The 27,964-nt window shown below is 43.6% G+C and overlaps 3 protein-coding genes, 1 long non-coding RNA gene and 1 pseudogene across 6 annotated transcripts in view; 4 read left to right on the forward strand and 1 right to left on the reverse strand.

Annotated features, from left to right (window-relative positions):
• LOC109513702 (uncharacterized) overlaps nucleotides 1-3,125 on the forward strand; it is a 25,872-nt gene extending 22,747 nt beyond the window's left edge. Inside the window, exon 5 of the long non-coding RNA XR_002167848.1 lies at nucleotides 3,047-3,125. This is a non-coding gene — a long non-coding RNA (uncharacterized LOC109513702). The remainder of the gene's footprint in view (nucleotides 1-3,046) is intronic.
• On the reverse strand, nucleotides 2,664-6,866 carry uncx (UNC homeobox). Its single transcript, XM_019866302.1, has 3 exons — nucleotides 4,967-6,866; nucleotides 4,546-4,721; nucleotides 2,664-3,885 (listed from the first exon to the last, which is right to left on the reverse strand). Exons 1-3 carry the CDS (start codon nucleotides 5,241-5,243, stop codon nucleotides 3,025-3,027), a joined length of 1,314 nt encoding a protein of 437 aa, XP_019721861.1. The 5' UTR covers nucleotides 5,244-6,866; the 3' UTR covers nucleotides 2,664-3,024.
• Nucleotides 6,867-10,533: 3,667 nt separating this feature from the next.
• Nucleotides 10,534-14,093, forward strand: zfand2a (zinc finger, AN1-type domain 2A). Of its 3 annotated transcripts, none has more exons than XR_002167869.1 (10): nucleotides 10,534-10,720; nucleotides 11,422-11,498; nucleotides 11,580-11,674; nucleotides 11,979-12,110; nucleotides 12,389-12,540; nucleotides 12,622-12,738; nucleotides 13,057-13,132; nucleotides 13,210-13,286; nucleotides 13,489-13,659; nucleotides 13,708-14,093. XR_002167869.1 is itself a non-coding variant. In XM_019866539.1 (10 exons), exons 2-9 carry the CDS (start codon nucleotides 11,444-11,446, stop codon nucleotides 13,601-13,603), a joined length of 819 nt encoding a protein of 272 aa, XP_019722098.1. In that variant the 5' UTR covers nucleotides 10,534-10,720; nucleotides 11,422-11,443; the 3' UTR covers nucleotides 13,604-13,614; nucleotides 13,740-14,093. The 3 variants fall into 3 exon arrangements, 2 of the variants coding, with proteins under 2 accessions (XP_019722098.1, XP_019722097.1); XM_019866539.1 differs by having other exon boundaries at nucleotides 13,489-13,614; nucleotides 13,740-14,093; XM_019866538.1 differs by having other exon boundaries at nucleotides 13,489-13,573; nucleotides 13,740-14,093.
• Nucleotides 14,094-17,540: 3,447 nt separating this feature from the next.
• On the forward strand, nucleotides 17,541-26,784 carry LOC109513711 (galanin receptor type 2 pseudogene; annotated as a pseudogene).
• A 605-nt stretch (nucleotides 26,785-27,389) lies between these two features.
• Nucleotides 27,390-27,964, forward strand: part of LOC109513704 (galanin receptor type 2-like) — a 7,476-nt gene continuing 6,901 nt past the window's right edge. Inside the window, exon 1 of the mRNA XM_019866306.1 lies at nucleotides 27,390-27,769. Within this exon, the coding sequence (XP_019721865.1) occupies nucleotides 27,396-27,769 (374 nt within the window). The 5' untranslated portion in view covers nucleotides 27,390-27,395. The remainder of the gene's footprint in view (nucleotides 27,770-27,964) is intronic.

Here is a 27,964-nt window from a genome sequence, read left to right on the forward strand (position 1 = left end):
ACCCATATTATTTTTTTCAGTCTGCCCCCCCACCCCCAGCCTCCCTCCTCACACCTGCCCTTTTGGCATTCCAGACTTGCTCGGAGACATCGCATATTTATCAAGTCCGCGTGCATGTCGACGTACGAATGGATGCACGATGATCAGTTCAATTGAAAATTTGCGTCTGCATGACAGGCCGACCTGACACCGCCTCACATAATTAGAAAGAAAAACGACGGCGTCCGCGATGCATAATAGAGCAAAAACAATTTACCCCCCCCCCCACCCCCGGGAATGATCCCGCCGTTCAAATTGCCACCCGCGGTAATGATCCCGCCGTTCAAATTGAAAATTTCTGCGGCTATACGGGCCCAAATTGAATTCATAAAGTGTGATTCATGGGCGACACGCCGCTCCTCTTTTTTTTTTTTTTTTCTTTTTCACAACGCACAGCCCCATCGATTGATGGTTCTCTTCAAGCATTGCAGGCGTGCAGCTCCCGGGCAAGAAAAAGCTTAACTACTTAAGCAAATCGCTAATTTCACCTTAAGGCCACCAATGTGCAGCCAGCGATACTCCTATTCAGCCTGCTAATGAATTATAGATGAACTGGGCACACGTCCCACATAGCCTCAGAGAGCAACGTGCATGGAAAAAAATAAATAATATACACATTCAATTTTAGTGCAAATTGGAGCCTCGAGGGAAAATATAGAAAGAAAAATGCACTTTTTTCCCTTTGTCATTGTGACTCTTATAAGACACCTGCTCAACATGAGTAAAAAAAAAAACACCCTTTCAAAGATTGCCATTTTTGATTGACACAAGTAGCGGTGTGTTCTGTTATTTGCAAAGGAAGCAAAATTATTTGCTTCCATATTTTAGTTTATAGGCATAGTTGACACACCTGTAAACGAACACAATAGTGACTATATGTTTACATTATTGAGGGCGTCAATCCAAACGGCAAATTATCATTAAAGGCGTCTAGGAAAAAAATGACCTAAAATAATTCACAACTCCACCAAGGACAAACACCTCTACATTATACATTATAAAATGGGAACGGTGATAATAAAATAAAATAAGCAGAGAGCAAGCTGCATATAATCCCCCACATGTTCTCCCTCCTCTCGCCCTAATAAGAGCATGTGCAAACAGCTGCAAGGGTGTCAATTTATGTAAATGTGTTTATATACCTGTGATGACTTAAAGCCTCAGCACTTTACTATATTTGTGTAAAAAACAAAAAACACCACAAGTTCATGCAAAAAAAAAGGCTGGATTCGCTATTTAGTGCCGTATTATTATTAGATAAATACATGGCTTCCACATGTCTTGGACATGATATTGTGCAATATTGGCAAAGGAATCGTGCAGGAGGCGGCGGCGGAGGGGAGGCAGCAGATGTCCCAGATCCCGCTCGGCCTCCCCGGGGAGCGCCATCCCTATTAGAACAAATGTGTTGTGCCATTGTAAATAGCCACGTTCGGCCCGGGCCGCCCCATTACAGCCCGGTCGTGATCAATAGGCTGATAAGAGCCCGACATGGACGTGAAGGCGACACAACAATGAGCGGATATCATCGAACATCTATCTTCATGTGCACCCCCTCGCCTCCCCCGCGCAATCCCCCTTCTGGTCCACAGGGCCCCCCCTTCCTGACAACCACACACACACACACACGCACACACACATATAGAGTGTGAGCTCATGAAAATGCCTCCCCACGATCCAATAATGCACACATGCACGCAGCTGCCGAGGCTATTATTTTCCTATTTCAATTTGACACCCAGGCCTTTTCATGCTAATTCTATTATTCCTGGAAGTTTATGTGATTTCATATCGCCACAAATCGGTAATGTATTCCCCCCCCCCTCCCCCCTCCCCTCACACCCCCCCCCCGCCCCCACATTTTTTTTTTTTGTAGAGCTAAAATAAACCGTATTCCCCCCGCAAAGTAGCCACCGGGAAAATAATTACTTTCATATCAAAACTCTGCAGGAGTGCAGCGGCTCCCTTTTGCCTCAGGCTTCTAACCTCATTTCATCTTTTGGAGTGTGTGTGTGTGTATGTGTGGACATGTGTGTGCGTGCATGTGTGTATGTGTTATAGATGAATATATTTGTTAAGGCAATGTACAAAATGCAACTTGCAATTCTCCCCAGAAGAAGAAAAATTCACGTGATTGACTGGCCCTAAACCAAGAAGTGTTGTTGTCGCCTTTAATACAAATTTACAAAAATATAACACGAGAGCATCGCCCCCACCCCCCACCTCCAAATGGAAAAGAAAAAGTAAAGCCTCTATGCGGTGAGCTCGTGTTACCCGGAAGTCTTTATGTGATGCTAAATAAATAACGGCATATATATAAAAATATATATATATATATATATATGCCGTTATTTGAAACCAAAACGCAAAATACAACATGACATTTCCCCACGAAGAAGAAAAGCGCTCAGAGCTGCTGTGATTTGTTGTCCTTTTCGAAGTCATGTCGCCATTTAATATTAAAAAAACATATACGGTCCAACACCCTCCCGAAACAAACTTCATACGTGATTGGCTGACTCTACGGAGATGTATTGCCGCCATTTAAAAGTAAAAGTACACTGCAAAACCAACGCAAAATACAACATGATTATTTTCTTCCTTTTTATATAGATTTGAATAGGTTTGAAGTCTGAAAAAAAACTTCAAATCTATGACTCCCCCCTCCCCCTTCAGAAAAACTCTCATGTGATTGGCTGGCCCGACCCGGAAGTCTTGTTTTCGCCATTTAAGGTCGTACACGCGTCAGAGGTGATTGTATACAATAGATTTATTTAAGAAAAAAGCTTCACATATGTAAATAAATAGTATAGTCGTTTCTTTGTTGTTCACAGCTCTTGAGAGTTTTGTTTTGTTTTCTGACACGTTTCAAAGGATATCTAGACACTCACACTCAAAGGGAGAGGAGAACCTAACGTGGCAAAGTTGAGCTTTGGCCTTAACTTTTTAAGATGTTCGTTCTCGTTACCCTCTTGCTTTTCATGTTTATTCCGTTTTTTCGTGACAGTTCGGCGGCGGTTCTACAGGGCTCTCCTCTAAATGTTCCTTCCCGCATTGTGTGCCATGTTCATGGCCCAAAGTCCCAGGGCTGCTAGACCTCGACCCCGCCCGGTCCCTGTCCGCGGACCCCGGGGAGAGCCTCCTGCACCCCGAAGAGGCAGCGGACTCGTGGACGCTGGGCGCCTGGTGATCCTCGGAACCGCTGTCAGGATTCGAAGCGGTTTTTAAGGCCGTCTGAGGGACAATGAATCCGAGCGGCTGCGTGATGGGGTAGAGCAGAAAGTGGCCTTTCCCAATGAGGGGCCGAGAAGCGGGTAAGGCCGCGGAGTTGCGTCTGGGTCTGGAGTCCGACAGGAGACTTTCCACGCTGAACGGGTTGAGTTTCTGCAAGCCGGAGGTTCGGTTGGTGCCGGAACACAGGCTCGAGCGGTGGCTGGCGTCGGACGAGTCCAACTCCGAGCCGCCAGCGTCCTGGTCCAAGTGTCTTTGGTTCTGACTCGGCGTGTTTAACGAGTTAGGCGCCGGCTCGCAGAGCGGTTTGGTGAGGTCCAAACGCGGGCCGGCGCCGTGATCGCTGTCGGTGACGTGTGACAAGCCGCTGTCGCTGTCCGATCCCGGGGTGTGGAATAGATCCCCGTGCAGGTGCTTGTTCTGAGCCTTGAGCAGGCGGCGCTCCTGTTTGCGTTTTTTCTTCTCCAGGCGGTCCAGTTCTCGCCGGGCGATCTCCTCCGGGTCCATGGGCTCGCCGCTGCAGGTGGTCGGGTGTGCGTTGTGAGCGGGTCGGCCCGGACCTTTCTTGGTGTTCTCTTTCTTCCTCCACTTGGCTCGGCGGTTCTGGAACCAGACCTGCATGCATGTAGAGCGAGACAAAGCAGGTGTGTTTTTTTCTCCATTTTTCCCTCGAAACAAATCAATTAAACGCAACAATGTTTTAATTAACCAACTGGTCCTGCTGTTTTGTCACATGCAAGGACCCTGAATAGGACTTTTAATTGGCCAATCTGTGCACACACAGACACACGACAATAACTGAAGGGTTGTTAATAATAACTATCAGGTATACGTGTAAATTATTTTTTTTTATCCTGCATGTGCAATATTGAGCCAGCAAACTTAAACCATCTATTTACGAAGCCATATTTTCTGGATCGTCTATTTGTGACTAAAAGGCCATAGGCCACCATTTAAATTAATTTGAACATATTCGATTTCATATATACAGTATGTAGTAGTTGAGCATTGCTAAATGTCACAACACGGACGGGTTTTTATAAACTTATCAAAGCTTTGGTGGTCTGTAAGCACATAATTTTAAACAAATATAATTAAGTTTTAACCGGCCGTATTCAACAGAAAAAAATGCACATTCTTAAAAAAAAATGTAAAACGCTAAAATGGAGCCCTAGCCGATATTTTTTTTAAACATAACTACAAACTTGCAGCTTGACCCACAGCACTTAAAACCCGTTTTCCAAACGTGCCGAAAGGAGGAATCCAAAGTTGTACCTGCACCCTGGACTCGATGAGGTCCAGTCTGAGGGCCAGAGCCTCCCTCATAAACACGTCGGGGTAATGGCTCTCGTTAAACGCCTTCTCCAGCTCCTCCAGCTGCCAGCCGGTAAAATTTGTGCGCGTTCTTCGTCTCTTGCAGCCGGGACTCTCCTTGTCCAGATCTCCCGAGTCTACCAGCAGAGCACAAGCATGCATATTTATGATATGAAACATCTGGCTGGATGTGGTGTTTTGAAGCACGCAGCCACAAGTCTGCCTCCTTGTTTACAAGAGGAGCAATCATTTGTTTGCATTTAGTGTCTTTTTTTTCCGCCAAGGGGATGCATTAGAAGGGAAATGATGCTGCTTGTGCTCGTCATGCGTGACAATTGCTCATTTCCCCAACAACCGCGCAAGCACCGAAGCGCTCTTATACCTGTCAGTTTGTACGGCTGATTGTCTCCGTTCATCCCGCAGCCAGACGCCAGCAACCCGCCGGAACCGCCCACGGACGCCGCGCACGACCCATTGAGTAATCCGTCTATGGAGAAGGGGACGGCGGCGGCGGATTGGAGCTGGTGGCCCGCGGCCAGTTCGTAGACGTGATGGTGGCTCAGGTGGTACGGGAAGCCCACCATGCCTCCGCCGCCACCGCCGCCGAGGGTGCCTCCGAACTGGGCGTGAGGCGGCTCCAATATCCGGCTGTCCATCATCCCGCGGGCGTCTGCTGGTGGGCCGGTGATGTGTATAGGGGTGGGATTGTTATGCTTTTTTTTGGGGAGGGGGGGTTGGGGGGGTAGTTTATAAAGCACGCAAAAGCGAGTCTGGCCGACGAGGCGGGGGCATGATGTGTACAAGGCAGAGATGAGCTCCACTTTATCCACATGAACCTTCCCGGATAATTAGCCCGAGCTTGTGGGGAATCCGAGATCCAATGAGAGGCGGAAATGGATGGTGACGTCACAGGCGCGTCCCCCATTCCCCACTCCACCCCCTTCCGTATCGATTGCTAATTAAGGCTGACATCCACCTCAATAAACAATATCAGAGCTGTCACAACAAGACAAGAGGGCTTTGATAAGAACTACATTGCGGCTTACACCGGGGACCCACCGGGAGGAAGGGCTGCCTGCATCCCGGCGCGGGGAGCAGGCAGGCGGATAGCTTGGAGCAGGAGTCGCCGCTCCTGCACGGAGAGGCTTCCAGACACCTTTTACTTTGTTTTACTCATTTTGTTGCAGATAATGCTGGGAGCATACAAATCCGACGTCGACTCACTGATTTATTTGTATAATCGTACTATTTTGAAGGCATGCAATATTTACATTTTATTACAAAAAAAAAAAGCTGATGGGTGAAATATGGCTGCCGAAAAGTCATTTTGAAATGCACGTCTCGCTACAATGCATCCATGTAAATGAGACCAGATTAAAATAATGACAGTGCAAGGACCTTGCTGCAACAATCCAGATCACACCATTAGTTCCCCAAGCGATGCATTAAGCTTGCCAAGTGTGGACGTGTCACAAGGTGCTTAATCAGAGTTGAAATTTGGAACCGAATCCTCCCTCCACCCCAAGCCACCCACTCCTCTTCCTCGGTGACCCTTGACACCTGGAGTGGCATGTTGTAATAACCCGAGTCTCTCAACAGATGCCGCGATGATTGTTACCCTATTAGCATGCAAATTGTTTAATTAATATTATTATGAGGGAAGGATATAATCCGCTCCTCACTTGACCCTCTCCTGCTCGCAGAAACAAGCCTCCACATACATTTGAATGAACTGCGAGAAATTGAGCTCGTGTCTTGAAAGATTTTTTTTTTTAACTTTCATCTTAAAGTGCCCGGATGAGACTTTATGCCGTTTTTGTGTTATTATTGTTATTGTTTTGTTTTTTTTTTGTAATCTAGACAATGAATAATTGCTTTTGCTCAATCTGTAAATTTATCATGCGGGGGCAAAAGCTCTTGGCGGAGTCTCCTAAGCCACAGTCTCTTTTGCATTTATACATGTCTTTGCTTTAATTAACCCGATAATAAGACGAACACTGCCCTGCCTTGTTACCTTTTTTTTTTCCATCGTGGCAACTGCCCCCTTCTTAAGCAGGTACAAAAAAAATGTCTGGAGGTTACCTGGTGCTGCCACATCAACTCATATTGATGCCTTATTGCATACATTTTTTTTCATATTGAACCAAATGTGTATGATTATGTGCGGATTTTTCCCCACAGGGGCCAGCTCACTTTAAGATCACTTTAAAAGATAAAACAGTCTTTTTTTCCCCTCCATTTAACATTACAAGGCCAGTGGATTTCTTCAGCACAGCCGTGGTAGTCAAGGATTGGATATGTGACTGTTTGCCATCCTGCTTTTTGTCTTTTAAGGCTTTTTAGTAAACTGTGCAGCACAGAAGTAACACATAGCACAAACATTTAACGCTGGTTTGTTCTAATACTTTCAAAACAATAAAATAAAATGTTTTGTAAACTCAAAATTGAAAGGCAACAAACTTTGGTAAAATTGTAAGTTGGGCAAAAAAAGATATTTAAAATTTTGCTCATGTGAAAAACTGCCTTTCCCTTATTTACTACAAAGAAAGAAGAAATTACAACCCTAGTTGTCCCTTATATTGTCCCTCAACTTACCCCATTTGTGGGCAGTTTATCATGTTATCAGGTTACAGGTTCTCATTATTGGTGCACAAAAGGGTTAAAGAAGCAAAAACAATTCAGCAAATTGCTTTGGAGCAAGCAACCTGCTTGCTTTGATTCCGTTTATGTCGATGGTAGTTTTGCTCATTTTGGTGCGTTTTATGTCACTCTAACCTATATTCTGTCCTGCTAATTTAAACTCTTGAGACACCTTTTTTTTTTTGTTAAAATTTAAACGTATTTTATCAAACCCAAAACCTGGTTGAAAGTAAATGTTGAAAAATAATGCACCTGTTCGACCTGCACACACACACACAAAAAAAAAAGGCATACAAGTCGTGTCTCGGCCTTATCACGATGCCCATCCACGAGTGCCAACAAAGATGCCTTCTTATAGCAGCACCGGGCATCAAATTCATTTTTAATTAGGCAGGAAAATTAATAGGCGGCAGTTTAGGGGGGGTTTAATTACTCAATTAACTTCACGCACGTTAATTTTTAACCATCTAAATTAGGTTGCACATTATTTGATTTGGTGATAATTATAGAATTAAATCTAAATTAATTGTTTTATTTTATTTATTTATTTTTTCCGGGACGGTTTGGATGAACTAGATGCAGTTCCAATTAAACAGTATAAAAAGACAGAGAGAGAGAGAGGGGGATATGTTGGTTGCCATTTTAAGCCACCGCAAATCCTTTGATTCGATTTCGAAGCAATGCAAAGAAAAAATAAATAAATAAAGGAAGGAAGTGCCTGGAAATATCCCCCCCCCCCGCCCTCCCTACCCCCTCTCTCGTTCTGATCCTTGCAAATGCTCTGCGCCCCCCCACCCCTCTTCTAATCCCACAATTAAAAGTTTCCTCCCATCTAATTATCTGTAATTGTGCCGCTGTCAAAGTAGAATGGAGAAGTGAAAGCGATTGATTTGGACTTTTTAATTCAGTTCGTTTCTGATTGAAGAGAAAGTAATTCCCTTCAAATTACCTCATTCAATCCTGACATCCTAATGCCCTTCAAAATCCCCCCCGCACTCATCTTTCTCTCGCTCTCTCTCTTTGCTTCGTGTTAAAAAAATGAAGCTTGCACTGACTCGTGCCTCCTCATCATAATAATAATAACCAAACTTCCATTAGAATAATCATTTCATTTCAATTAAAAGTGACTTATCACCTTTGCTAAAACGTGCTTAATATGCCGAAAATTATGAATGCTTGAAGGAGCCCAAAGTGGGGAGTCTAATTGTAATCAGCAAATCAGAGGTGCTTGTCGTCGACGTGCCTCTTTTTTTTTTTCCTTTTCTTGCGGAGAGGCAGGCAGCCTCGGAAATAGAACTAATTTACTAAACTCCCCGGGGAAATCCGCTCAACAGATTAACATTTTCAAAATATAGTAATGATATAATTTGAGAAATGGTGACGCCAATTTGCGAGGAGCCTTTGTGTGGAATCATTTGCATTTTTTTCCATCCCCTCCCCTCCTCTCTTCTTCTTCCTCCTGCTTCCTTCGCCTGCATTTCTCCCCTTGTTAATTACAGCGCTGGATAAAGGGTGCACGCTCCTTATTATTATTGTGATTCAACTTTAAGACATCAAAAATAAAGTGGAGCCAAATTTGAAGCCACCTCTTTATTATAATCCCCAATGATTGCGGTTGGGGGAGGCCAATTTGTGTCAAAATGGACTCCATGCAGTACTGTATTCAACGTGATAAAATACATCCTCATTATTATTATTATTCGCTTTATCGTGACGGTGGAACTTCCTTAAAGTCAAACAAAATGTTCTGGGGAAAGGTCTGCTTCCAAAGTCAAACGAAGTAGGAAAAGTGTCTGTTGGCTGAGTCCAACATGAGCGAACTGATTGGAAGGGATTTGAAAAATAATCTCAGCTACCAGGGACAGCTCCCCCCTAACAACAGTCTTGTTTCATAGTTCCAGCCGTTTAGTATTTCCACATGAAGTCATCTTCGGCCTGCAAAGGGAGCCCCGTATTGAATCCTGACACTCTTGGAAGAGTTGGCAAAAAAAGGTAAGCTTAAACTCCATACGCAAGGCCTGAGAGATGTCGTTAGCACGGTGGAAACTTGGCTTGGCTGACTCTCCCTTGTTGCTTCTCACATTACTGCAGAGAAAGTTGTCCATTATGTTCTGTCGCTCGGCCATCTGCCGCTGCACAAAAATATCCCAAACCCGAGAGAATAATGACGGTTAAAATCTGCACCAAATAACAGATGAGGGCTCAAAGTGGACTTTTTTTTCCCCTCCCCTTTTGTTTCTTGTATCCAATCTAACTAAGCACACTTTTTGTTACTGTCCAAGCGACACTTGTGTTCTCTAAATGTCATCCGGCTGCTGTAAAACTGATCCCTGATCAGGCTGTTAACCCTCCTTGACCCCGATCACCTGCCACATCTCATCCATTCCTCAAGGGAACGTTCCGGTGTCCATAAACAGAGCTGTTGCGCCCTCTAGCGGCTGTTAGACGACAGTGGTAGCACTGCTCAATGCATGAAGTGACACTTGAAAAGGTTTTGAATACAAAGTACAAAGAGCAGCAATGAGGATGAAATCTAAACTAATCAAGACAAATAATAACGGACTTATGTTGATATATCCTCGAATTATTTTAAAATGCGTATTAAATAAATAATAATAATTATGTATAATGCGGCACGGTGGACGACTGGCTAGCATGTCCGCCTCACAGTGCCAGAGGCGCAGCGTTCGATTCCGGCTCCGGCCTTATGTGGAGTTTGCATGTTCTCCGCGTCCCTGCGTGGGTTTTCTCCGGGTGCTTCGGTTTCCTCCCACATTCCAAAAACATGCACGGCAGGCTGATTGAACAATCAAAATTGTTCCTGGGTGTGAGTGTGAGCGTGGATGGTTGTTCGTCTCTGTGTGCCCTGCGATAGGCTGGCAACCGGTTCAGGGTGTCCACCGCCTACTGCCCGAAGACGCCTGGGAGAGGCTCCAGCATCCCCACCCCCACCCCCCCGCGACCCTTGTGAGGATAAAGCGGATCAGAAAATGGATGAATGGCATGTGTGTATAATATTATTAATTGAAAGTCTTCTTTGGAAATGAAGAGGTATAACTACGGATACTCATATAAACTTGTAAAGTACGTTTGTCAACTTGCACAATATTGTTCATAAAGTTTAGTGAACTTGTGATAGAAATGAATTGTGAAAAAATAAAGTATGATCGAAAACCTTGTTTACGATATGTAAAAAAATAAACTCCAGTAGCACCTCGAACTTTCCAGTCCGTTCCCGGCCATTAAGTATGACGGAAGTGCGCGTGACGTGTGATGTCACGATGATGTCATTGTGTGGGTGGTGCGTGTTTTGACACAGCACAAATATCCATGGTTGAGCCTGCCGAGATGTGTTGGTGTGTTTGTCGTCTCGAGATCCGCGAACGTTGCATGGTGTTGATCTAACGCGAATAAAGCTTGACATTGACCATTTTATTTAGTTTTTACGTCTTCGCCTTCTTACTACGACTGAAAGACCACAACGAGATTGGAACTGGTGAGTTAAAACGTCACTTTTACAACTATCGAGCTAAAGCTAATGTTCGCTCTCATTTTGCTGAGCGTTCGCCCTACAAAAATGATAAAAATATATTTTTTTCATCGGACGTGATCTGAACAATCCTGGAATGTGTTGCGTTAAACAACGTCACGCATTTATTAATTGATTGGTTTCTTTATGTATGAAGTACAGCATAATAAATATTGATGTTAGCCACTTGCTAGCTGCTAGCGCATAAGTGTTAGTGAGAAATCGGAACGCTGGTGGCCGATTTAATAGCATCGTATTACCCCGAATTAGTCCCGAGTCAGTCCATAATGGCTTTCGTCTATATTAGTTATGTAACTAAACCCAGCTCATCGCTAATCTTTTGAGTTAGCATAGCCCGGCTAGTGAGCTGTATGTTCTCTGGTTGGTTATTTGTAATTCCTGGTTTTCCTCTGGATTCATGGCGGAAATCCAAATATGTGTTCCCCCGGCGTTACCGAGTGTACAGTTGACCGGCTTTCGCGTCCTGATGCGATCGTGAACGTACAGGTGTGTTTTTTGTTTGCAAAGTAACGATGACTTGACATAACGGCAGCTAATGCTACTAGCTCGCTAGCAAACACCCCCAGGACTCTTGTGTTTACATCATCACTGTCCCAGTTTCTACTAACATCAAATCAATTAAAAGTCACTGCGTTTTCTATCTTTAGTTGAGCCTTCTATTTGAATGCCATGGAGTTTCCAGATTTGGGGGAGCACTGTTCAGAGAAGACCTGCAAGCGTTTAGGTAAGTGAGCACAGCCAGATATGGATGCGTCGTAAATGCCTCATGAACATGAAAAATTAAAAAGGCATCTTGTCACGCCAGACTTCCTTCCCATGAAATGTGATGCCTGTCAAGAGATATTCTGCAAGGACCACGTCACTTATGCACACCACAAATGCACCTCGTCTTACAAAAAGGTAAGCCAGAGTGATGCTTTCGTATTTTCACTGCACCCAGTTCTGATTTAATATTTATCTCCACGTACGTTTCAAGTCACGCATAGTTCGGTTGCGTTACATTGAATGGCCACCTGACATAACCAAACTACACATCAATAACTCCATAACTGCTAACACTTGCAGTTTCAACACAGAAGTAAATCATTATACAGAAATAATACAAACATTAAACAGTTCCAGTTTTAATTTTAAAGATACATGCTTTTAGGGTATTCCAAATAGGGTCATTCTTGTAATTTTTTCCCCCTTTTTCCCCCCACAGGATATTCAGGTCCCTGTGTGCCCACTCTGCAACATTCCCATTCCCGTCAAGAGAGGAGAGATGCCTGATATTAAAGTCGGCGAGCACATTGATCGGGATTGCAAATCAGACCCTGCACAGCGGAAAAGAAAGGTTAGAACAAAAACATGTTCTTAGTTTTACCCCATCTTGTGGAACTTTCACGTTTAAATGTCCCCTAAATGAAACCTTTTTGAATGAAGATGAATGAATGAGAATCATTCAGCCCATTTTTTTTAAGATGGCTGTGTTGTATGTCTCTCGGTACCTGCCCTCCATGCCGATGGCTAAGATTTCTAAGAGTAACTAATTTTTTATTTTTATAAAATAAAATAGTAACTATTTTAGTTTTATCCATCTCTGGTCCTAACACTTCCTCTTCTTGATTGCAGATATTCACCAACAAGTGTTCCAAAGGAGGCTGTAAGCAGAAAGAAATGATGCGCGTGACGTGTGACCAGTGTCATTTAAATTACTGTCTTAAACACCGACACCCACTCGACCACGATTGTAAGACCGATGGCAAACCTCTGTCCCAGTCCGGGTAGGTACTTATACAATAATATCCGACTTCGGTAATAATGCTGGTGGTCTAATTCCATGGTGGTCATATATTTTGTTACAGACATGCTGCTTTAATGAGGGCCCAGGATTCTTCCTCCTTCTCCGCCTCATCTTCTTCGGGACACTCCAGGTCAATTTCTAATGGTGGCAGCGTGGCCAGCAGAGGCCAAAATAGCAAGTAAGGGAAAAAAAATGCAATTGTTTATTTGAGTGGCTCTCAAAACCTTTTACACCAACTACCATCTGGGAAAAGGACTTGGCTGTCCAAGTACCATCATGACCAACGTTCAAGTACAGTAGTGTCATAAGACACTGTCAGTGATCGTCAAAAACTAGGCAGTGGCTTTATTTCTAAAAAGTATCATGAATATTATTCTAAGCCACTGTCATATGCATAAATAGAACATTAATGCTGCGCTTAAGCCACTAGAGGGAGCCACACTTTGTGGAATCACAGCTCTATTTTGCCACTTCTTTCCTTCTCTTCCCTTTCCAGCACTAGCCGACCCATGGCGACGTCTGTATCAGCACAGAATGTGGTGCAGCCGTCTGCATCCTTCCAGGCGGGCATGGTATGGAGAGCACGTCGCGCCGGCCTTGATGCGAATGAGCCACATGACCGTTTAGCCTTTGTCTCCTCTGCTTTCAGTCTGACGAGCAGGCCTTACAAAGAGCTCTAGAGATGTCTTTGGCTGAGTCCAGACCACCCACACAACCCACCCTCAGGTGAGCATGTTGCTCTATTAGAGGCTTCTCACTTATGCATGTACGGCGGACTTTGTTTTATCTTTTGTTAGCCTAACAGCATGATTGCGTAACTGCTACTAAAAGAGGGAAACTATTTTGTTCAGATATTTATTTATTAATTTGCTTTTACTCAAGCGAACAAGTGCAATCAGTATGTTTTCAGAGTGTGGTTGTGCCTCAGTCCGCAGGAGCAGGAGGATCTGGCGCTGGCTCAGGCACTGGCCGCCAGCGAGGAAGAATACAGGCGCCAGCAGCAGAGACAACAGGTACCGGCCGGAACAGTTAGCCGACACTAGCATTCTAGCATGTAGGTTCTTGGCCAACATGGTGGCCAATTTTTTTTTTCCACTGGGTGAAATGGGAATTTGGAGTTGTTTGGTTAAACGCGTGATGAAAGAAGTTGATTGTAAGCATCCTTTTTCTTTCTTTTAGGGCCGAGAGTCCAAACAGTCCAACTGCAGTCTTTCTTAATCTTGGACCCGCTGCTTTTTTTTTTTTTTCCCCCCTCAAGATGTGGTAATGTTCCACAAGAGACCTCACAGGCTGGATCCTCAATATCCAGCAATGACGATTGTCTTTTATTATTTTTCAATGAAAGGATCAAAACTAGCTCACTTGCCGCCTTGTAACACTGAAAACTAAGCACACGGCTCAGCTCTCAGCCCAGCAGGTTCTGTCATTTTTTTTACCAATGGGTTGCTATGTACATATTTTATATACATATATGATGATCATAAATCCGTTATATTGCCGTCTATGAAGAATTAATAAATTATTTCAAACATGCCTCCACGATTCGCTTTTGTGCTTACCCTGCTTCGGCTATTCCCACACATGTACAGCAGATGGCAGTATAGCTTCAAGTCGACTACGTTTAAATTTAAAAAAATGTACATTAGTTCCATACGACTGAAGTTTCTCAAAAAAAAAAAACAACTTGTGAACCCAACTACATTTATACGTATATTTTTAAAATTATATCCGCTGTGTAATATATCTAAAAGTGACCTCCAGTGGTGTCATAGCTCTAAATTGGCCTTTTTTTTCAAGCTCTGCTGCTGCCCCGACCGCCCCATTAAACAAATATAAACAAATGAACAGTCTCGGCCAATCCAACGACCCTCTGTCGTGTTGTTCGTAACGCATTTGATGCACTTGTTGAGGCAGAAGATGTACCTGCTCACCCAACTGGTCTCGTTTACATTCCACCGGGATGATGAATGATCTGACGAAACTCGTCTGAGAGACGGTGAGAGACATTCAGGAATGATTCACAGCACTCACCGTGGAAATGTGGCTACTCTAGAATCTGGATTGCACTGTGAAATTGGATGTGTCTACATATATATTGGATGGTTGCCGCCATAGTGTCATGACTGTCCGTGTACTTGTAGTCCGTGTTTGATTTTTGAATTTGTGGGCTTTGGTTCAGAGGAGTCTTTTTTTTTTTTTTTTTTTCTTCCCTCCAGTCGTTTGTCCGAAACGTCCCACGAGTGCTTCGGAATCAAATAATGTCCTTAACAAAATGTTGAGCTTCATTATTGCATTTCTCAGTTCCGCGGCACGGACATGGTTGCCGACTAATTGCGAGTCAATACGGCTTTTCCCCGAGGCCCACCGGTGACAGCCCACCGCTGCTCAATTGTTAATTGCACGCCCACCAGCGGTCTTAAGCGTCGGCATGCTTGCCACTGAATGTTTGTTGTTTTTTTTTTCACAATATCTTAACAGTGAAAGTGAATGCGAAAAACAACGCTACTGACTATAATTCAAAAGTGTATGAAAATCTCCGATGGAACGGCAGGGGGCGCCATCTAAAACCTCGCCAAGGGTTCCACGTTGTGTGGGTTTTTTTCTAATGTCAAATATGCGCCTTGGCTCAACAAAGGTTGTGAAGCTTGTCCAGCTAACAACGCTTCGAAGCACCAAACACCTGAAATGCATCCTTAATTTCCTCAGAGACTCTGATTAATATACTGCGGTGGCTTCCATGGGGGTAGGGGCACGAACAATCTTGGTATGTGCGATTGATTTGTACAGTCCAGCAAATAAGTCAATATTAAACGTGCTCTTGGCCAAACAGGGAAATCTTCTTTTCATAGTTAATTCACCGGGAATGATTACGTGATTGTTGAGGAAAATGAGACCGTCGGTTGTTAGGTCACAGCGGCTTTTATATTGGACTGTTTATTGAGACGCGCATGAGCGACACTTGACAGGCAAATTGCGAGGACGACTCTGCATAATGTCAGCGCTGCAAAACCCTCCCATTAACACAAATCGATTTTTTTTTTGTTATTTCCGAGGGGGAAGTTAACTAGTAGCGCTAGCTCAACTTTGCCCGAGGCCGCAGGCCAGAGCAAGACAGGAACATTGTTTTTTTTTGTTTGTTTTGGTTTTTTTTAAATAATTCACCAGTCTCTTTGTTTGGTGACTCGCTTGAATGTCACGAAAGGCGTCAGGCCATAGTTGGCAATCCATCCTTTTGCGTTTTTTTGTCTTGGTGCCGCCCTTTTTCCAGCAATCCCTGGCCGGTTGCCATGGAGACCCTCATAAGAAACAACTCCGGGAGGTGTTTCTGAATTTAATTAGGCCTGCCTTTTTCCTCCTCACGCTTCCACCTTACATGAAGTCGCGCCCGACGGACAAACGCTTTTTGTGCATTTTGAATGGGTTACATTGATAGCGACGTTGGTGGAAGTCTGGGGTGGGACGATTCACTTACCTCCAGATTTGATTCAAATCACAATACGTGTGTACCGATTAGATTTCTCTCGTGATTATTGATGATACAGCGATTTGTGATTCAATATCACGGGCGCAGTATTTTCGATTGCGTGAATGAAGACCCGTCACCAAACATGACTACTGCACCGCCATTCCAATTTGCGCTGCTTATCAGTGCTTCATGTTGCTAACACTGTAAGCTAACGCTAACCTCTGCTTACATTTTGGCTTTGAGAGGATAGCGTTGGCGGCTGTCGCAGTTTCAACAAAACTCATAACACAAACACCTTTTCAGACAACATTTCTTGGTTGTTTAACTTAAAACTTAATGCGCGGGCGCTGTAGAGAGTTTTTAAATGACACATTTGATTAAAATAACGTGTCCTAATTCATATGACTTGACGAAAACTGTACTGCTAGAAAAATGAACTCTTTAAAAACGGTTTCACTGATGAATGACGGGTCACACGTTAACGGCATCGCCTTCGCTCAGCCGCTCGTTTACGTGTTACACTGTGATGGAAAAAAACAAAAAAAACAAAAACAGCTCTAGGACCTTTTAGAAGGTCATAATCGGCTTGGTTGCCATGGACTGCGGCTATATGTCCTCATGCTCATACCGGAGCTCACTGGAGAGTGTGTGTTTGCTGCCTGGGAGCTTGGATGACTCACTTTCAGTGTCAACAACGAGAAGAAAATCAAGTTGGGACTCCTGAGCAAAGGTAGTCGGAAATTGTCATCAAGTAGGAGTACTACAACTTTGGATTTTGATGACTAATATGACTTGAGTAAAAAGTAATCATAGAAAAAAATACTTGGAGATGAGTAATTAAGTCCATCCATCCATTTTGTATTCATCAGGCCATTTTTGTTAATGCTTACACATAATGGGAAACATCATAGATGGGCTAAGGAATAGCATCCCCATGGTGCTGTTCTAACCCTTTTTGCAACGTATATTTGAACATAAACGGTGAACAATGGATTCATGGCATTTCCATTCATTTTAATAGACAACACTGAGCAAAAGACAGAAAAGAGCTGCCGCAAATGCTAGGTGTAATTATTTACACATTCACACATTCCAGTGAAGTGCAGCAAACACACGCAGGCGCTGAGCCACAATCATCAACAATAAATAATCAGCATCCTCCACCGTCTAAAATTCATGGCTCATATTTATTGTTCGCGGGGTGTCACTGTTTTCATGACTAACCTGAGGCAGAACTGGCATTACCGCTGTAATTAAAATCACGACACTATTTGTTTCCTGTGTTTCCCCCTCACCCCTCCCCGACTGAACCCAACCGCGCATCTTCATCACTGACAGTTAGAACACTCAAACCCCCCAACCCCAAGACCCACGACGTGCCATCGCAGCATCCCTCGTCCTCCTCTCCTTTCTGCAGGGGAAGCGCAAGTGGAGGCTTACCACCGATGGTGAGGAAGAGGACTAGAGTGGGTGGGTGTGAGAATGGCGAGGGAGGGGTGGGGGGGGCAGGGATGGCAGATAGCAACAAGAATCAGATAGCAAGAGGGAACGGAAGGACTCGGTACGGGGAGTCGGTACTGTTACGTCTTCATCAGGTGCGTTGCATGCGGATCCAAATGTTGCATTTCTGGCGAGATTTTTAAAGGCTGATGTGCAAAGTTTAGCGATGCATGCCGTTTGCCTTCGTAATAGTGTTGATGCCTTGCCTGGTAGTTGAACGGTTACTGCGTCGGCATTCCACTGCAGAGGTGCAGGGTTCGAATCCGACGACAGCCTTCCTGTGCGTTCTCAAAAATGTGTGTGGCAGTGCATTTTCTGATCCTCTTCTCTGCAGCTATTCGTGCTCACACTCACATCTACGGACAATGAAAAGAGCTTGTTTATCACCTGACGGGTAGTTGAATGTTTCGTGCGTCGGCATTGCGCTGCAGGGTTCGAATCCGGCTCCGGCCCTGCTGTGCGTTCTTAAAAACATGCATGGATACCCATTTTCTGATCCTCTTCCCCACACAACTATGCACGCTCACAATCACACCGAGGAACAATATACAACATTCATTCCTTACCTGTAAGACAAACGGTTAGTTCATTGGTCCTGCGCTGCAGAAGTGCAGGTTCGATTCCGGCGTTCAAAAAATGCGCGTGGCCATCCATTTTCTGATCCTTTTCTCCACACTCACACCAAGGAACAATTCACAAAACGACTTATACATGGTCTTTTTTTATCCGCTAAAAAACTGCTTACGATACATAGCCATTTTTTTCGGCCAAAAACGCCTTACTATACATGGTTGTTTTTTTCGGCCCAAAAAGCCTTACGATATACATTGTGTTTTTTTTCGGCCCAAAACAGCTTACGATACATGGTCGTTTTTTTCGTCCGAAAACGCCATACTATACGTGGTCATTTTTTTTTCGGCCCAAAATATACTATACATTGTATAGTAAGGCGTTTTGGCCAAAAAACAACAACAATGTATAGTAAAGCATTTTTAGTCGAAAAAAACGACCATGTATAGTAAAGCGTTTTCAGCCGAAAAAAAACGACCATGTATAGGAAGGCGTTTTTCGCCGAAAAAAACGACCACGTATAGTAAAGCGTTTTTAGCCGAAAAAAAACGACCATGTATAGGAAGGCGTTTTTCGCCGAAAAAAACGACCACGTATAGTAAAGCGTTTTTAGCCGAAAAAAAACGACCATGTATAGGAAGGCGTTTTTCGCCGAAAAAAACGACCACGTATAGTAAAGCGTTTTTAGCCGAAAAAAAACGACCATGTATAGGAAGGCGTTTTTCGCCGAAAAAAACGACCACGTATAGTAAAGCGTTTTTAGCCGAAAAAAAACGACCATGTATAGGAAGGCGTTTTTCGCCGAAAAAAACGACCACGTATAGTAAAGCGTTTTTAGCCGAAAAAAAACGACCATGTATAGGAAGGCGTTTTTCGCCGAAAAAAACGACCACGTATAGTAAAGCGTTTTTAGCCGAAAAAAAACGACCATGTATAGGAAGGCGTTTTTCGCCGAAAAAAACGACCACGTATAGTAAAGCGTTTTTAGCCGAAAAAAAACGACCATGTATAGGAAGGCGTTTTTCGCCGAAAAAAACGACCACGTATAGTAAAGCGTTTTTAGCCGAAAAAAAACGACCATGTATAGGAAGGCGTTTTTCGCCGAAAAAAACGACCACGTATAGTAAAGCGTTTTTAGCCGAAAAAAAACGACCATGTATAGGAAGGCGTTTTTCGCCGAAAAAAACGACCACGTATAGTAAAGCGTTTTTAGCCGAAAAAAAACGACCATGTATAGGAAGGCGTTTTTCGCCGAAAAAAACGACCACGTATAGTAAAGCGTTTTTAGCCGAAAAAAAACGACCATGTATAGTAAGGCGTTTTTGGCTGAAAAAAACGACCATGTATAGAAAGGCGTTTTTAGCCGAAAAAAACGACCATGTATCGTAAGGCGTTTTGGGCCCCAAAAAAAAGACCATGTTTAGTAATGTATTTTGGACTGAAAAAAACGACCATGTATAGTAAGGCGTTTTGGGCCGAAAAAAAACGACCATGTATAGGAAGGCGTTTTTACCCGAAAAAAACGACCATGTATAGAAAGGCGTTTTTCGCCGGAAAAAAACGACCATGTATAGTAAGGCGTTTTTGGCCGAAAAAAACGCCCATATATAGTAAGGCATTTTTAGTCGAAAAAAATGACCATGTATAGCAAGGCGTTTTTAGCCCAAAAAAACGACCATGTATAGTCAGGCGTTTTTAGTCGAAAAAAACGACCATGTATAGTAAGGCGTTTTTAGCCGAAAAAAACGACCATGTATAGGAAGGCGTTTTTGGCCGAAAAAAACAACCACGTATAGTTAGGCGTTTTTAGCCGAAAAAAACCGACCATGGATAGTAAGGCATTTTTAGCCGAAAAAAACGACCATGTATAGGAAGGCGTTTTAAGCCGAAAAAAACGACCATGTTTAGGAAGGCGTTATTAGCCGCAAAAAAACGACCATGTATTTCGTAAGGCGTTTTGTGAATTGTTCCTTGGTGTGTGTGTGAGCGCGAATCGTTGTGTGGAGAAGACGATCAGAAAACTGATGGCTACACACATTTTTGAGCACGTACAGGAAGGCCGGAATCGAACCCTGCACCTCCGCAGCGCAGGACCAACAAACTCACCATTCAACTACCAGGCAGACAATGAATGCTTTTCTTGTTCCTCAGTGTGATCGCGAATAGTTGCGCGGGGAAGGGCAGCAGAAAATGTATAGCAATGCATGTTTTTGAGAACACACAGGATGGCTGGAGAGAGAATCGAACCCTGCACTTCCGCAGTGCAAGGCTGACGCACTAACCATTCGATTACCAGTCAGCTGATGAACAAAAAATTCACATTGTGTGTCGATGTGAGTGTGAGCACGAATAGTGCGGAGAAGAGGATCAGAAAATGCACAAACATGGACATTTTTGTGAACACACAGGAAGACCGGAGCTGGATTCGAACCGCGCACCTCTGCAGGGCAACGCCGACGCACTAACCATTCGACTACCAGTCAGGTGCTGAAAAACACACTTTACATTGTCCTGTGAGTGTGAGCCCGAACAGTGGAAAATGCATGGCCACACACATTTTTGAGAACACAGAAGGATTCGAACCGCGCACCTCTGCAGCGCAACGCCAACGCACTAACCATTCCACTACCAGGTAAGTAAGAGGAAAAACGCCTCTTACTTTTTTTTTTTTTGAGCCGAAAAAAACGACCTTGTATAGTCAGGCATTTTTAGCCCATTTTTAGCCGAAAAAAACGACCTTGTATAGTCAGGCATTTTTAGCCCATTTTTAGCCGAAAAAAACGACCTTGTATAGTCAGGCATTTTTAGCCCATTTTTAGCCGAAAAAAACGACCTTGTATAGTCAGGCATTTTTAGCCCATTTTTAGCCGAAAAAAACGACCTTGTATAGTCAGGCATTTTTAGCCCATTTTTAGCCGAAAAAAACGACCTTGTATAGTCAGGCATTTTTAGCCCATTTTTAGCCGAAAAAAACGACCTTGTATAGTCAGGCATTTTTAGCCCATTTTTAGCCGAAAAAAACGACCTTGTATAGTCAGGCATTTTTAGCCCATTTTTAGCCGAAAAAAACGACCTTGTATAGTCAGGCATTTTTAGCCCATTTTTAGCCGAAAAAAACGACCTTGTATAGTCAGGCATTTTTAGCCCATTTTTAGCCGAAAAAAACGACCTTGTATAGTCAGGCATTTTTAGCCCATTTTTAGCCGAAAAAAACGACCTTGTATAGTCAGGCATTTTTAGCCCATTTTTAGCCGAAAAAAACGACCTTGTATAGTCAGGCATTTTTAGCCCATTTTTAGCCGAAAAAAACGACCTTGTATAGTCAGGCATTTTTAGCCCATTTTTAGCCGAAAAAAACGACCTTGTATAGTCAGGCATTTTTAGCCCATTTTTAGCCGAAAAAAACGACCTTGTATAGTCAGGCATTTTTAGCCCATTTTTAGCCGAAAAAAACGACCTTGTATAGTCAGGCATTTTTAGCCCATTTTTAGCCGAAAAAAACGACCTTGTATAGTCAGGCATTTTTAGCCCATTTTTAGCCGAAAAAAACGACCTTGTATAGTCAGGCATTTTTAGCCCATTTTTAGCCGAAAAAAACGACCTTGTATAGTCAGGCATTTTTAGCCCATTTTTAGCCGAAAAAAACGACCTTGTATAGTCAGGCATTTTTAGCCCATTTTTAGCCGAAAAAAACGACCTTGTATAGTCAGGCATTTTTAGCCCATTTTTAGCCGAAAAAAACGACCATGTATAGTAAGGCGTTTTTATCCCATCTTTAGCTGAAAAAACGACCATGTATAAAAAGGCGTTTTTAACCCCAAAAAAAAACGACCATGTATAGTAAAACAATTTGGGCCGAAAAAAAAACGACCATGTATAGTAAGGCGTTTTTAGCCGAAAAAAACGACCATGTATAGTAAGGCATTTTGGGCCGAAAAAAAAACGACCATGTATCGTTAGGCGTTTTTAGCACATTTTTAGCCAAAAAAAACGACCATTTATAGTCAGGCGTTTTAAACCCAAAAAACCCGACCATGTATATTGAGCCATTTTTAGCTGAAAAAAACGAACATGTTTGTGGCATGGTTGTTTTTTTCAGCCCAAAAACCCTTACTATATTATATACTATATCATTTTTTTTGGCCCAAAATTGCCTTACTATACATGGTTGTTTTTTTCAGCTGAAAACGCCTTCCGATACATGGTCGTTTTTTTCAGCTAAAAATCCCTTACTAGACATGGTCGTTTTTTTCGGCTAAAAACGCCTTACTACTAATACTACTAGCCTTACCATCCATGCGCTCACCTCAAAAAAAGGGTCTTATATAGGGACAATGTAAAGTGCTCACACCGTGCTGGTAGTCGAATGGTGAGTGCGTTGGTGTTCCGCTGTGGCGGTGCCGGGTTCGAATCCAGCTCCATCCCTCCTCTGTGTTCTCAAAAATGTCTGTGGTCATACATTTTCTGATCCTCTTTTCCGCCCCAATATCCAGGCTCACACTCACACCTATGGAAAATGGAAAGTGTGTGCTCATCACCTGACTGGTAGTCGAATGGTTAGTGTGTTGACATTGCCCTGCGGAGGTGAGGGGTTCGATTCCCGCTCCGGCCTTCCTGTGTGTTCTCAAAGACATGCGTGGCTGTTCGTTTTATGATCTCTTCCCCGTGCAACTATTCGCGCTCACACTCACACCGAGGAACAATATAGAGCATTCATTCCCTACCTGGTAGTCGAATGGTTCGTGTGTTGGAGATGCACTGCAGAGGTGCAGGGTTCCATTCCGGCCTTTCGGTGTGAGGTTGCACGTTCTACCTGTACCTGCACATGTTGCCAAAAACGTGTGGCCATCCATTTTCTTCTCCTCTTCGTGCACACACTGACACCTTGGGACAATGGAGACTGTCATAGTATCTTCAATGTACGATACATGGTCGTTTTTTTTTGGCTAAAAACGCCTTACTATACATGGTCTTTTTTTTCGGCCCAAAACGTCTTACTGTACATGGTCGTTTTTTTCGGCTAAAAAATTCTGCTAAAAACGCCTTACTACACATGGTAATTTTTTTCAGCTAAAAACGCCTTACAATACATGGCCGTTTTTTCCGACCAAAACGCCTTACTATACATGGTTGTTTTTTTCGGCTAAAAACGCCTTCCTATACGTGGTCGTTTTTTCAGCTAAAAACGCCTTACTATACATGGTTGTTTTTTTTTTGGCTAAAAACGCCTTACTATACATGGTTGTTTTTTTTCCGCTAAAAACGGCTTACTATACATGGTTGTTTTTTTTCGGCCAAAAACACTTTACTATACATGGTTGTTTTTTTCGGCTAAAAACGCCTTACTATACATGGTTGTTTTTTTCGGCTAAAAACGCCTTCCTATACATGGTTGTTTTCTTCGGCCAAAATCACTTTACTATACATGGTCGTTTTTTCAGCTAAAAACGCCTTACTATACTCTGTCGTTTTTTTCGTGCCAAAATCACTTTACTATACATGGTCGTTTTTTTCGGCTAAAAACGCCTTCCTATACATGGTCGTTTTTTCCACCCAAAACGCCTCACTATATACATGGTCGTTTTTTTTCGGCCCAAAACGCCTGACTATACATGGTCGTTTTTTTCGGCCCAAAATGCCTTTCTATACATGGGCGTATTTTTCGGCCAAAAACGCCTTACTATACATGGTCGTTTTTTTCGGCCTCAAACGCCTTACTTCCATGGTCGTTTTTTTCGGCCCAAAATGCCTTACTATGAGTGGTCGGGTTTTTTTGGCCCAAAACGCCTTACTATACATGGTCCTTTTTTTTGGCTAAAAACGCCTAACTATACATGGTCGTTTTTTTGGGCTGTAAAATGCCTTACAATACATGGTATTGTAAGGCGATCATTTTATGATCCTCTTCCCCGTGCAACTATTCGCGCTCACACTCACACCTACGAAAAATATAGAGCATTCATTCCCAACCTGGTAGTCGAATGATCAGTCTGTTGGCGTTGCGCTGCAGAGGTGCAAGGTTTGATTCCGGCCATTCGGTGTGAGGTTGCACGTTCTACCTGTGCCTGCACATATTTCCAAAAACGTGGGGCCATCCATTTTCTTATCTTCGTGCACACACTGACACCTTGGGACAATGTAGACTGTCATATCATCTTAAATGAGATGCTGCTATATACGGTACATGTGCATCTTTATTCGCCCTCCCTACATGCCTTTGCTCTCTTGCCATCATTTGATTTGCAAGCATTCCTTTTCCAAAAAAAAGTCCAGTCGGTGTCAGGTCAGACATTGCCATTAATTCCCACACATCAGTTTTTTGGGGGGTTGTTTTCTCCATTTTGCGATGGCGCAGAGTTGAATTAAAGTTTAATGCTTGTATGGGACTGATTTGCACCTGAAAGCCATGCATGTGTGTGTGTGTGTGTGTGTGTGTGTGTGTGTGTGTGTGTGTGTGTGTGTGTGTGTGTGTGTGTGTGTGTGTGTGTGTGTGTGAAAGAATGCTGTTTAATCAAAGCACCACTGGGATGTGACCTGAGCATCTTGGCGTTCCTGATAGCGTCGTAGTTATGCAAAAATCACATGCAGGCAAAACGTTTTACCGGGAACCGAGTCATAATTTTATGAGGATTTTGATGAACAAGAATAGTGTGATGGAAAAAAGTCAAGAATAAGAGCAATTTGTCAAAATTCATTTTGGAATTCGCCCCCCCCCCACCCTCGCAAGAATTAAATGATTACATGATAAAAGCAGTGATTTGTAAAACTGATTTTCCTTAAGCAAGAAAAATGGTGTACGTCTTTACTTGTAATACACAAAGTCATACTTTTATGAGGATAAAGTCGTAACTTGACAAGAATTACAAAAAAAAAAAATGTCTAATTTTATACAAATAAAGTGTGAAAAAAGTCTTTGAGTCGCAGTTGTAATATTACAGCAAAGTCTTATTCGAGAATACGAGTCACATTATTAAGACGACAAATTTGAGATTTTCATTTTTACAAGAATAATAACGTAATTAAAGAAGGTTATGTTCCAGACTGTCACCTCAAAAGTGAAATTTGCGATATGGAAATATGCACCGTCTTAAAACACACAGACGTCACTTTCTGTTGGCATAAAAAGCAGGATTGAAGGGCAGTTACATTGAGTGAACTCGAGCAGAAGATGAGCCCAATCCTATTTTCATTCTTTCAAATTTAGTGTCGAACAAGCGTGTGTGACCCCATCTAATGGCCAACAGTGAAATTACGGCCAAAATAAACAGCACGGGGGGAAAAAAAAATGCAAAAAAGGGGGGGAATTCGAACCTGGAAGCCCACAGTGGAGGCGAGCTTACTATATTTTCATGAATTCTGGGAATTGCTGACATGCTGTGATGTCTGACGCAGCTTTGTCGACCTTCATTCATTTCTTTGGCGTTTCAGCAAGACAAGAGCGTCTTTTAGAATTCTCATTGGAGAGGCTCAATATGTTGTACAATTTGTTCCGCCGTTTGCCAATACCCATCATGGCTCATTGTTCCCGAAAACTGAGCAACTCGTCATGAGCGTGAATTGCCAGTGGAATTCATCCTGATGAGACTCAATATAATTGAACAATCTCATGCGGGCCAGCACATGCGAAACGTTTTGGGAGTGATTTTATTTTTTTTCCTCCATTGTGGAGACGCGACAAGAGCATCACAGACAAGCCCTGCCGTGGGGAAACTTCCAAGGCGAAGCTCAGATGAGCTTCGCTGCGTGGAGTGGCCCTTTGAGAGCCCTTCGCAAATCCACTGCCACTTTTCAAGTGGCGCAAAAAGAAATGAGAATTTGTGATGAAGACGTTGTTGTCAGGTCACTTGTGCCTGCTTTTCATTTTCGCTTCTAAGTACTAGATTTTTTTGCGGGGGGCGAATCTGATAAGAGGGATAACAAAAAAATAATTACCATTTCTTTATAGCGTAGGTAGAATACATTTCAGCTCATCAGCTTTATAGCACATGGACAAAAGGGGCTAAAGTTGTATTTTAATTTGGTTCTCCTCTCACCAAGCTCCTTCAAACAAGCCTGACAGTCATTCGGGAACCGACTACGCGTGGATAAAAAGTTAAACGTGACGTAGTAAACGTCACCATCTGAAGCCTAATTTCCGGTTTTATTTTGCAGACTTGCAAAATGTCCGACATGGAGGATTTGAGTGGGCCGAGCGTGCAAGCTAACGCATCGGAGAGCTACTCGTTGAACCCAGCTAGCGTGATCGTGTCGGTGGTTTTCTCGCTCATCTTCCTGCTGGGCACGGTAGGCAACAGCCTGGTGCTGGCCGTGCTGCTGCGCAGCGGCCAGGTGGGCTACAACACCACCAACCTGTTCATCCTCAACCTGAGCGTGGCCGACTTCTTCTTCATCATTTTCTGCGTGCCCTTCCAAGCCACCATCTACTCGCTGGACGGATGGATGTTCGGCTCCTTCATGTGCAAAGCCGTGCACTTCTTCATCAACCTCACCATGTATGCCAGCAGCTTCACGCTGGCTGCCGTATCCGCAGCTTTGTCGACCTTCATTCATTTCTTTGGCGTTTCAGCAAGACAAGAGCGTCTTTTAGAATTCTCATTGGAGAGGCTCAATATGTTGTACAATTTGTTCCGCCGTTTGCCAATACCCATCATGGCTCATTGTTCCCGAAAACTGAGCAACTCGTCATGAGCGTGAATTGCCAGTGGAATTCATCCTGATGAGACTCAATATAATTGAACAATCTCATGCGGGCCAGCACATGCGAAACGTTTTGGGAGTGATTTTATTTTTTTTCCTCCATTGTGGAGACGCGACAAGAGCATCACAGACAAGCCCTGCCGTGGGGAAACTTCCAAGGCGAAGCTCAGATGAGCTTCGCTGCGTGGAGTGGCCCTTTGAGAGCCCTTCGCAAATCCACTGCCACTTTTCAAGTGGCGCAAAAAGAAATGAGAATTTGTGATGAAGACGTTGTTGTCAGGTCACTTGTGCCTGCTTTTCATTTTCGCTTCTAAGTACTAGATTTTTTTGCGGGGGGGCGAATCTGATAAGAGAGATAACAAAAAAATGATTACCATTTCTTTATAGCGTAGGTAGAATACATTTCAGCTCATCAGCTTTATAGCACATGGACAAAAGGGGCTAAAGTTGTATTTTAATTTGGTTCTCCTCTCACCAAGCTCCTTCAAACAAGCCTGACAGTCATTCGGGAACCGACTACGCGTGGATAAAAAGTTAAACGTGACGTAGTAAACGTCACCATCTGAAGCCTAATTTCCGGTTTTATTTTGCAGACTTGCAAAATGTCCGACATGGAGGATTTGAGTGGGCCGAGCGTGCAAGCTAACGCATCGGAGAGCTACTCGTTGAACCCAGCTAGCGTGATCGTGTCGGTGGTTTTCTCGCTCATCTTCCTGCTGGGCACGGTAGGCAACAGCCTGGTGCTGGCCGTGCTGCTGCGCAGCGGCCAGGTGGGCTACAACACCACCAACCTGTTCATCCTCAACCTGAGCGTGGCCGACTTCTTCTTCATCATTTTCTGCGTGCCCTTCCAAGCCACCATCTACTCGCTGGACGGATGGATGTTCGGCTCCTTCATGTGCAAAGCCGTGCACTTCTTCATCAACCTCACCATGTATGCCAGCAGCTTCACGCTGGCTGCCGTATCCGTCGACAGGTAGGCGCAGGGGGGGAGGAAAGGTCGTGGCTGTCCACTGTACTCTCTCCAAAAATAAAAAGTATCTCGAGTTTGTATTTAGGGTCCGAGAAGCGACCGCTGCAAGGTCCCTATTGTAACATCCAACCATTTTCTGATCCGCTTTATCCTCACAAGGATCGCGGGGGGTGCTGGAGCCTATCCCAGCCGTCTTCG

The sequence above is a fragment of the Hippocampus comes genome, unplaced genomic scaffold (genome assembly GCF_001891065.2).
Source record: "Hippocampus comes isolate QL1 unplaced genomic scaffold, H_comes_QL1_v1.1 scaffold99, whole genome shotgun sequence".
In the NCBI taxonomy this organism is placed as follows: domain Eukaryota; kingdom Metazoa; phylum Chordata; class Actinopteri; order Syngnathiformes; family Syngnathidae; genus Hippocampus; species Hippocampus comes.

Bases quoted from the DNA above. Each gene is read 5' to 3' on its own strand.
- zfand2a (XM_019866538.1), top strand. From the start codon at position 11,444: ATGGAGTTTCCAGATTTGGGGGAGCACTGTTCAGAGAAGACCTGCAAG. The intron at 12,111-12,388 runs GTTAGAACAAAA...TCTTGATTGCAG, and splicing joins CTGCACAGCGGAAAAGAAAG to ATATTCACCAACAAGTGTTC. The intron at 12,541-12,621 runs GTAGGTACTTAT...ATTTTGTTACAG, and splicing joins AAACCTCTGTCCCAGTCCGG to ACATGCTGCTTTAATGAGGG.
- uncx (XM_019866302.1), bottom strand. From the start codon at position 5,243: ATGATGGACAGCCGGATATTGGAGCCGCCTCACGCCCAGTTCGGAGGC. The intron at 4,722-4,966 runs GTATAAGAGCGC...CTCTGCTGGTAG, and splicing joins TCAGCCGTACAAACTGACAG to ACTCGGGAGATCTGGACAAG. The intron at 3,886-4,545 runs GTACAACTTTGG...ACATGCATGCAG, and splicing joins TCATCGAGTCCAGGGTGCAG to GTCTGGTTCCAGAACCGCCG.